The sequence below is a fragment of the Gossypium arboreum genome, chromosome 3 (assembly GCF_025698485.1).
Source record: "Gossypium arboreum isolate Shixiya-1 chromosome 3, ASM2569848v2, whole genome shotgun sequence".
Lineage (NCBI taxonomy): Eukaryota > Viridiplantae > Streptophyta > Magnoliopsida > Malvales > Malvaceae > Gossypium > Gossypium arboreum.
The window spans coordinates 4368530-4378374 of record NC_069072.1 but is presented as its reverse complement, the minus strand read 5'-3'; the positions used below and the strand labels follow the sequence as shown (position 1 = coordinate 4378374).

The 9845-nt window shown below is 29.3% G+C and overlaps 1 protein-coding gene across 4 annotated transcripts; it reads right to left on the bottom strand.

Moving 5' to 3' along the window:
* Window positions 1-286: 286 nt before the first annotated feature.
* Window positions 287-3990, bottom strand: LOC108474403 (probable protein phosphatase 2C 10). 4 transcript variants are annotated; one of them, XM_053025424.1, is made up of 6 exons: window positions 3850-3972; window positions 3233-3364; window positions 1955-2188; window positions 1390-1666; window positions 990-1144; window positions 287-903 (listed from the first exon to the last, which is right to left on the bottom strand). In XM_053025424.1, exons 2-6 carry the CDS (start codon window positions 3269-3271, stop codon window positions 763-765), a joined length of 846 nt encoding a protein of 281 aa, XP_052881384.1. In that variant the 5' UTR covers window positions 3272-3364; window positions 3850-3972; the 3' UTR covers window positions 287-762. The 4 variants fall into 4 exon arrangements, with proteins under 4 accessions (XP_052881384.1, XP_017631804.1, XP_052881383.1 ...); XM_017776315.2 differs by lacking the exon at window positions 3850-3972 and adding an exon at window positions 3510-3797; XM_053025423.1 differs by lacking the exon at window positions 3233-3364 and having other exon boundaries at window positions 3850-3990.
* Between the last annotated feature and the right edge of the window lie 5855 nt (window positions 3991-9845).

Below are 9845 nucleotides of genomic sequence, written 5' to 3'. Positions count from 1 at the left end.
GTTCTCATTTTTCTTTTGTCCTCTGAGGGTATGTATAAAGGGCTTTTTTGTGAGACCCGTACAATAATAACTACTATGAATGTCTAATATTACAAAGTTCAATTGATAACACTGTTAATAAATTTTCGTTAACTTTGACCATAGAATATTTAAGCCTCTGATTAAAAAAATTAAAATTCAATTTATAAAACATATTTAAATTTAACAGAAATTAGTTATCAATGTATCAACCAAGTAGAAGGACTAAATTGCAAAAATCTGAAAAGTATAAGGACTGGAGACATAATTAGACTTCAAAAAATCTGAAGAGCTGAAGCTATTTCAACAGATTTGAGCTTTTCCATCTTCAATGCCTTAAGAGGTGCAATGCAAAATTATACATAAAATTATGGAAATGAATCTACAATGAAGAATTCAACCAAATACCAAAGCCAGCAAGCCGCCGCTTGCCGCCACAAACGCTAACACTCTGTTTGGTAAGAAGGAAAGTAAAGGAAAATTGAAAGGAACACATCTAATCTAATGACTCGACCAAGAACATATAGCATACATTGATCTGATTATATGCACGAATTTCAACCATTAGATTATTACTCTTTTACTTTCTTTCCTATCAAAGGGGGTACCTTAACGATATTGAAATCTACTACAAACTTTCAGCATTATGCATTTTTAATGAGATTGCTAGTTGGTGTTTACCCTTTTGAATCGTATCGCATTTGATCGAGGAACTGTTCTTCCATTGCATTTTTGGTTTTGCAATTAACCCTTGAAACGAACTACAATACAGGAGATATCATCCTTACTGTCTCGGTTCAGTGACTCGGTTATTAGCCTTTTAGCTGCTCGAAGCGGGTCCTTGGTCTTTTTGGCAATATCAACGGCTTCTTGATTGGACATGACCTGGATTAAATTTGCATACAAAAATGAGAACAAAATAAACTATAAATTAGACATTGTTGGTCTTCACAGAGAGAGACATGGATCACCTTCCATAGTCCATCACTTGCAAGGATGAGAAGTTCGGTATCCGAGTCAATATCAACAGTTTTCATGTCGGGATCGGATCGGAGGTGTGACTTAAGATTCTTATCTCCAAATGCACGAGAAACAGCAAGTTGGCCATTCACTCTTGCCACATCCCCTGGGGAAAAATATGCCCCAACAAGATTGATTATCAACAAATAACAGTACAAGTCATCATCATACAAAATTTTAGTGCTAATTAATTTGCATTCGGAGGCAAAACCGATATAGTGCGATAGATTAGCAATCTCAATCAATAAGCTTTCTATTAAGTTTAGAGAACTTATTTACTTTCAATCTGTAAACAAATTTTCCTTAAACAGAAAATCATACATATGCACGGGGGAGATGTGAAATAATAACCTGGCATGTTTGATACAAAGCCACCTCTGTTCTCGATGCTGCCACGCTCTGTGTTCGGCTCATGATCGATACTCATCTGTATCGCCTGCCCTTTCTTTGAGAGAACAGCACGTGAATCTCCAATATTGGCAACCCATAATTTCTGCCCATCTATCAAAATTGCAGTGACAGCAGTGGATCCCCCTCGACCCAAGTCGGGAGTGTGTGTGAGAATCGCTTGGTCCGTCTGCTCATAAGCTTTAGAGATGGACCCCCTGGGATTGGTCCAAAACTCCTCCTGCAAGTTATTACATAACACAAGGACATACTTTAACAGATGCAGCCAGGGAGTTGAGGCTATAACAATAAGAATCAAAGCACCATCATTTCAACGCCAATTAAAAAATTTATAGCTTCGCCTTTCATTTTCAAAGATAATTTTAAACAGAATCACCATTGCTAGATCAATAAAGACACTCTTTTTCGAGTGTAGCATTTAACTGACAAGAATTATTCTGTTTGACTGTGGTATCTGATGCCGCTAAGCCCTAATGAATTATTCATATTGGATTAATCAAGAACTCACATCCTTCAAGATATTGGAAAACAAATGCTTTTGAAGATAGGCTGGTACGCTATCTCCCAAATGGCCATCATATATGGCAAAAAGTCCGAGCTCATGTCCCCGATGCTGAGCAAACTTTGCAACATGATAATCCTCCATGGGATGATTTGCTTTTCCTTTCACCAATGTGAAGCCATACTTGACAAGCCCCTGATGGCTTCTACCCTTTCCAGAGCTACACGAAGAACGTCCTCCCTAAAAGATAAAAACTTTTATGATATTACATAATGGACTGCAGCCAAAAACAAATTGAAAGAAAGCAACGGAGAAGAAGAAACAGCAACCAAGCTCTATCTAGGTATCATCTTTCTAATTACCAACAAAGGTAACAGTGAAAAGTTTCATAGGATCGTGTTTCCACATGGGCAACATCAAATTCAAAACTGAATAGTATATAAGAGAACTTTTTTAACTGATTCCTGAAAACTAAGAACCAGGGAGATCATGATGACCACTTTTGCAGGGTAAAATCATTGCCTCGATTCCTCTAGTTGTTAACCAAACAAAAAACAGAGAATCTGTCCTGAAGCTTTCAAAAAGACTAAGAAAAAAACCGAGTAAAGCTAAAACGAAGATATGTTTATTAGTATACAAGCAAAAAACTAGCGCTATTCTTCAATGCTTTCAAGATCCAACACAAACTATAAAAGGAATACGAATGCAGATATCAACAACCCTAAATGAATCATAAATAGAAAACCAGTACGGTATATCTTCCGTATTTCGCATATAACATCAGAATAAATCAAAACACCACAGATAAAATGCATTAAAACTGTTTCAAACTTATTTTTCAGTGTCCTCACTAAAACAAAGGTATCCTGTTTTATTGAAATAACTAAATTTCAGGATTCTAGTGCTGTGCAATCATCTAAGCCCCAAATATTCCCATAATTTAAAGGTAGCATTTCAAATCTCAAAAAATACTTTCATGTTTCGTTTGTTTCTTTTGAACACCCCCCCCCCAAAAAAAAAAAAAAAAAACCAAAATAAAGCTTTGGCACTGAGCTACAATAGCCTATGCACTCAAAGTGAATGAAACAAAGAATCTGGCATAAAGTCAAATCTACCACTAAACTAGATCATGGCCTTACAAGAATCTAACTGAAATCACCAACCAAATATATACAGGTATATACATAAACATATGATGAGAACAACTAGGAAACTGATATATGGACTTGAATAATTCAAATATTCAAAGTTAAATCGAAAAGATTGAACTGAATATATGCTGACCTGAGAATAGACTGAGTTGAAGCAACATAGATTATCCATAAAATTCAATTCCCCCTCCACACTTCTCACTTCTTTATCTATTATCACTCAACATCTAAAAGAAAACAATATTCCCCCCAAGAATTTTTCAACCTGCATAATCAAAGAACATTAAACAGGCAAAAACAAAAAAACCCAGCAACAAAAACAACTTTAAACACCCCCAGGCCTAAATTTTCCCATATAAACAGAAAATCAAAACAAAATCATGAAATGGGCATGTTAGAATTTTCCTTACCGATCCACCAAAACACCCAATTCACAAGAAGAATAAAAATACTAAGAACAAACAAACCACAGCTGTACAAGACTTGAATTTCCCCAATTGTTGACTATCCTTCCCTTGTTCTCAATAGAGAAAAGTGACAAATATATGTACAAGAATTAAATGCTTACAAAATAAGGACAAAAAACCTTAGAATAGTATATTGACTGATAAAGAAACGCAAAATAAAGTCTTTGGAGGGGCAAAAGGAAAAAGAACGAAAATAAATAGGGTACCCTTATTGACTTTTATCTATGTCTGGGTTTGGTTTTTTTCATTGTTTACTGAGTACTAAGAAAGGTAATATTTTTACCATTTTTTTCTTTTTCTTTTTCATTATTTTATCAATCTCCATTAATTAGTGCTTGAGAAACTGGAAATTGGGAATTCTTGGATCATTCACCAAAGGAAGTGGAAGTCCCTTTAAAGTCAGCTCATTTGTTTAATCTTCAAGTGCCAACTGGCAAACCATCTTTATTTATTCCTTTTTTTTTGTTATATATTTATTATTTAATTTTAATTGATTATTATAATTCATGTTTGTGTTCCGAAAAATTATTTTATAATCTATCATATTATTCATCCTTTTTTTCTAATTATTTATTAATATTTTAATAAATTTATTCATTTTATTGATATATAATTTTAATTTTTTACCTTAAATTCTAAATTTAGATATTTTGAGATTCGAGTTTAAGGATCCGTGTTGTAGGATTCAAATTGTAATTGGAAAGGAGGATAGATAATGTGGTGGGAAAAAATAATTTCTCTGGTGTATGTAGTTATATAGTCTTTCATAAATTCTAAATTTTATAGGATAAATTATTTAATTAGTCACCCAACTTTTTAAAGTACTTTCATTTTAGTCACTTAAGTTTTAAATCTTTAATGGCGGTTAACTGAACATGCAATATAATATTTGTACTTTCATTTTGATCACTCAATTTTAGGTTGATTTCATTTTAGTCACCAAAAAATATTTTTTAAGTATTGATTGAGGTAAAAAATCAAGCATTAAAGTGAAAAGAGATAGAAATTAAAATTATATACAAAATTGTCAAATTGTACTTGTTTATCCTAAAGTCAAAATTTAAAAAAAATTAACATTAAAATTTTAAATTTCAAAACATCAAAATAAATTGAATAAATTGTTGAAATTCTTTTTATTAATTGATTATGTCAACCAATTTGTTTATATAATATTAAAATTAATTATTTTTAAAAAATAAATTTTATTTTGTGTTTCCAAATTATCTCTAATGAAATAAACTCAAAAACTCAAATTTAATAATTTTCTATGAAACTTAAATTTCTTTTGATTATATAATCTCAAATCTTTCCATGCTAAGCTAAAAGTAAGGGAAAAAACGTGCTTACAATTAATTAAATTATTGCTTGTTTTTGTTTGGGTAAAGAAGTGATGAAAAAATATGAGTTTTTGTAACAACCAATTTTTCAGTGGTTTCGGGGTTACCAAATCTAACGAGTAAGTTCGTAAATATTATTATTTAATATTTACGAGTCAAATGTGATTTTTTAAAAAGGTTTTGATTTGATAATTTATGTTATATAAGTGATTTATTAAGTTCAAGTGGTCTTTGTTTTTATAAACCGAGCCGTAAATATTTAAGTAGTGTCATTAAGATGGTATTAAAGTTTTGTTAAGAAATTTTAATGTTTCGATGGTTACTTAATTAAAAAAGATCAAATTAAAAAAAAAGTGTACTTTCAGGTTTCCGTTTTCGTAAAACGGACTCGTAAATATTTATTAATATTTACGAGGTTAGTTGTGTAGTTAATTAGGTTCTGATTAGGTGAATTATCTTGAATTAAGAGTACTTAGGTATAAAGATTAAATTGCATAAAAAGAGAAAATTGAATTATAGATTAAAGAAAGGTGAAAGGACTAAATAAACAATTAAGCCATAAATTAACAAGTGTTTGGTCTTGGTAAGGAAATGTGTAAAATTTATATACATATATTTATTTATATTACATACTTACTTAATATTTAAGCATATATAAATATTGTTATATTATATTATTATAATTAAAACATAAAACAAAATAAAAGAAAGAAAAGAATTAAAAGAAACAAAAAGAGTTAAAACGAAACAGAGAATAAAAAGAGAGGAAAAAAAGAGAGAGGAGAAATTAGGGTTTTAAGGTTCAAAGCTTAATTGGTAAGTCAATTTAGTCCATTTTCTTGTAATTTTTATGTTTTTGACATCCCGGTATTAAATATTGCTTAACCTATGTCAAAATTTTTGAAAATATTGAGTTTTTAAATGTTTTCTATATTGAATAATTAGATTATAAGGGACTAAATTGCTAGATTTTTAAGTTAGAAATGAAAAAGGATTGAATTGTAGAGTAGATAGTAAATTTTGAGTAATAGGGGCTAAATTGTGAAAAATTCAAAATTTAGGTATTTAAGTGAAATTAGAGAGTTAAATCTAGTTTAAAGTGAAAATTGAATAAAAATAAAGAATTGGTTGTGAAGAAATAAAATTAGTCTCGGTTTAGGGACTAAATTGGAATTTAGACAAATATTAAGTAAAAATTTAAAATATGAAATATGCAATATGAAATTGAATTGTATTGTATTGATGAAATTTTAATTGTTTTAGTTCCGTAGCTAACGTCGTACCGGGATCCTCGATTGAAAAGGGAAAATATAAAGTCGACGAGAAATAGCTCGGAATTTTTTATTTGTATTTCTATAATCCGAATTTAGTTGTTAATTGTTATGATTTAATTTAATGTATATGGTAAGTGTTGAGGTGAGGATTATTGTGTTTTACAATTGAAATAAATTGATTTAGTATGTGATGAATGTATATGAATTGAATATATGTTGATTATTTGAATTGAATTGAATATTGGTTGTATTTGAAAAGTGAAGTTAAACCCTATTAACTGTATCGGGCTGAGTCGAATATAGATGGCATGCCACAGGATTGAAAAAGTTCAGAGATTTCTTCGACTTTGAGTCAATGAGACACTGGGTGTTAATTTACTACTTTAGATTAATTCGATGAGGCACTAGGTGCCAATTTACTTCGGTTTAGCCGATGAAATACTGAGTGTCAAATTATTTCTTCGAATTATCCGATGAGGCACTGGGTGCCAAGCTGGTGTGTTTTGGTTGGATCCGTGTATCCATCTGAGTCCAAGTTGTGTTAGTAGGGGTAATTAAAAGAAATGACACTATGATCGATATTGGATGATATTATATGTGAAATGAAAATGGTACTGTGAATTGAAATATGGATTGAGACACATGAATTGTGTATTCATGAATTGGACATGAAATGAACATTATTATTGTTTAAGTGAAATGTATATTATATTGTGAGAAGCTATTTTATGGCAAATAATGAGAATTGAGTATGGTACAAAATGATGTATTTATGATTTGAGTATTGAATGGTTAATGTTATTGTATAAATAAATGTGAATTTTAAATATTCAATTGTGCTTAATATTTAATTGTGTCTATTATATTATTTGTCTTTAAATATTCGAATTATAGAAATATCACTGAGTTTTACTCAGCGTATGGTTTTGTTTCCTGTGTACAGGTTAGGTACTTAACTTTTGATCACCGATTTAGCATCCAACAACGATCCCGAACTCAAATGTGGTGATGCTTATCTTTTGTGTCGGCATGTACCTAGGGTGTCTAAATAATAGTTATTTTGTGGTTTGATTGTAAATGAGGTTATAAGTTTAATTTTGGTTGGTTTATACATATAAATATGTGTTTGTTTTTGAAGCCATATTATAGCATGGTAAATTGAACTAAATCTAAATAGGTGCATGTGAATTTAATTCTATGTTTAAATGCTCATGAATTAGGCAAAATTGATTTAGATTTGAATATTTATAATTTGGATTAAAGTGATGCTTTGATGACATGTTTTGATGATATGAAATGTTTGAAATTTCTATCTATTTGATCTGTAAACTTCGGTAATGCTCCGTAACTCAGTTTCAGCGAGGGATACGGGTTGGGGGTGTTACAGTTTTGTTTGGAATGAAACACAAAATTAATAAATTCAATTAATTGAAAGAATTTTTCTTTGTTTTTATTTTAATATGAAAGATTCAAGACCATATAATCAAATGAAATTTGAGTTTTGCATACAACTATTAAAGTCGATACTTTTCAATAATAAATTTTGAAAATAATTTCAAAACATTAAAATAAATTATAAAAAAAATTATCCATTAAAAATATCTACTGATTTGCCACTATAATTTTGAATCTTAATATTTAAAATTTATATTTCAAAATCGAAAGTTAGAATTTTAGCAACGGATAAATAACTACAAGACAAATTTTGTGTATTATTTAATTTTTGCCGTCTTTTCAATTTAATCGTTAATTTTTAAACATGATTTATATTAACTTATTTGTTTTTAAACATGTTTGTCTCTGGTTCATATTTATTAATAATTTCAAAATTGCGTTCGTCTTTGTTTAAAGTTATTTGTGTTGATGTTCATGCATTTAAGTTATATTAATTTATTAGAGAACATTAAACAAGCATGCTCTTTTTAAACGAACATGTTTAACAAAACATATAATTGAACATGTTCGCAAAATATGTTTATAAATACTAAGCAAACAAACCATCAATAAATATATATTATTTTTTAGACATGAAATAATCAAATAAATATATTATAAATGAATAAAATATAGGATTATTATCATGTACACTATTAGAGGTGTTCTTGGGCCGGGTCGGGACGGGTTCAGGTCGAGACTAAGCATAATATTAACATATTTTATTTTGCCCAAGCCCGACCCGACTCAAAATATGAGCTTAAAATTTTGTTCAAACCTACCCATATTTGCAAAAGACTAATACAAGCCCATTTTAGGCCCACCCATACTATTTTTAATTTTTTAAAATATTTATATTATATTATTTTAATATTTAATAATTTTATACATTTTTATTTATTGAATTTTTATAACATTATTTTAATGTTTACATTAGAGTAATATTATATATTTTGTATAAGTTTATTTTTTAATGTGTTCTAAATTACGTAGTATATATAAAAATAATATAATATAAAGTATTATAAACTTAAAAACGTGTTAGGTCGGGCTCAAGCCTTAAATGTTCAAGCCCGAGCCTGGGCCATATTTTAAACGGATCTAATTATTTTTTTGCCCAAGCTTATTTTTAGGGCCTAATTTTTTTTATCCAAACCCTCTCAAATTTTAGGCGGGCCTTCGTGTGCGAGCAAACGCTCTTTCTTGATATTATCATTTAGCGAACTTAATTTATAATATTATTTTACATAAATAAAATTATGTTATTTAATAAATTAAAATAATCACATAAACCAAATATAAAAATATATAATATTAAGAATTGGGTAAAGAAAAGAGGAAAATTCCTTGGTAATTATGAAAGGAAAATATCCATAGATTTTTTAATGATTTAATCTCATTCAATAAGAAGGATTAGATAACACTATATAATGTGTAATTTGGATTGGATATCCACCATGAATTTCTAACAAGTGCCATTACATGATTTATACTACACTCTGTAAGTAGAGTTATCTTATTTTAATTGTTTCTACTATATAATTTTTAATTAATTTTCATTAACAACTTATAAACCATATTTAGAATAAAATTAATAATTTAATAAATAAAATTAAAAATGTTTGATCACACCACTAGAGAGTAAATTATATGTTAGCATGAGCCTACAAGTCAATCGTGATTCGTGTGTAAAGATTAAACAGTATTTAATTGTAGTGATATTATTATAGTTTATAATAATAAATTGAAGTATTTCTTTATCCATGAGTAAAGTATATGATATTTAACACTTGTACAGATAAAGCTCATGGAATGTGACAACCCGAATTAGGGCCTAATCGGAATAGTGGTTTCGTGACCACAAATCCGAGATAGAAATAATTGTTTTATAATTATTTTGGGGTTTATGATATGATTGCATGATTGTGTGAAAATTTCGTGATGAAATTCTATGCCTAAAGTGCTTAAATTGAAAGTAGGGACTAAATCGAATAAGTTGCAAAATTTGCATCCCGAAGTTTTAGTATGAAATTGTTTTGGAATATTAATTAGGAGGTCTTAAATAGCAATTTGACCAATTTTAAGTTCATGGACAAAATTAGGACATGGAAGGAATTTTGAAAGTTTAGTAAGGAGGGCATTTTGGTCATTTGGATATTAAATGAAATAAAATGGGAAAAATAACACAAAATTGATCATCATCCTCCTTAGTTGCTGCGAATTCTCCCTCTCTC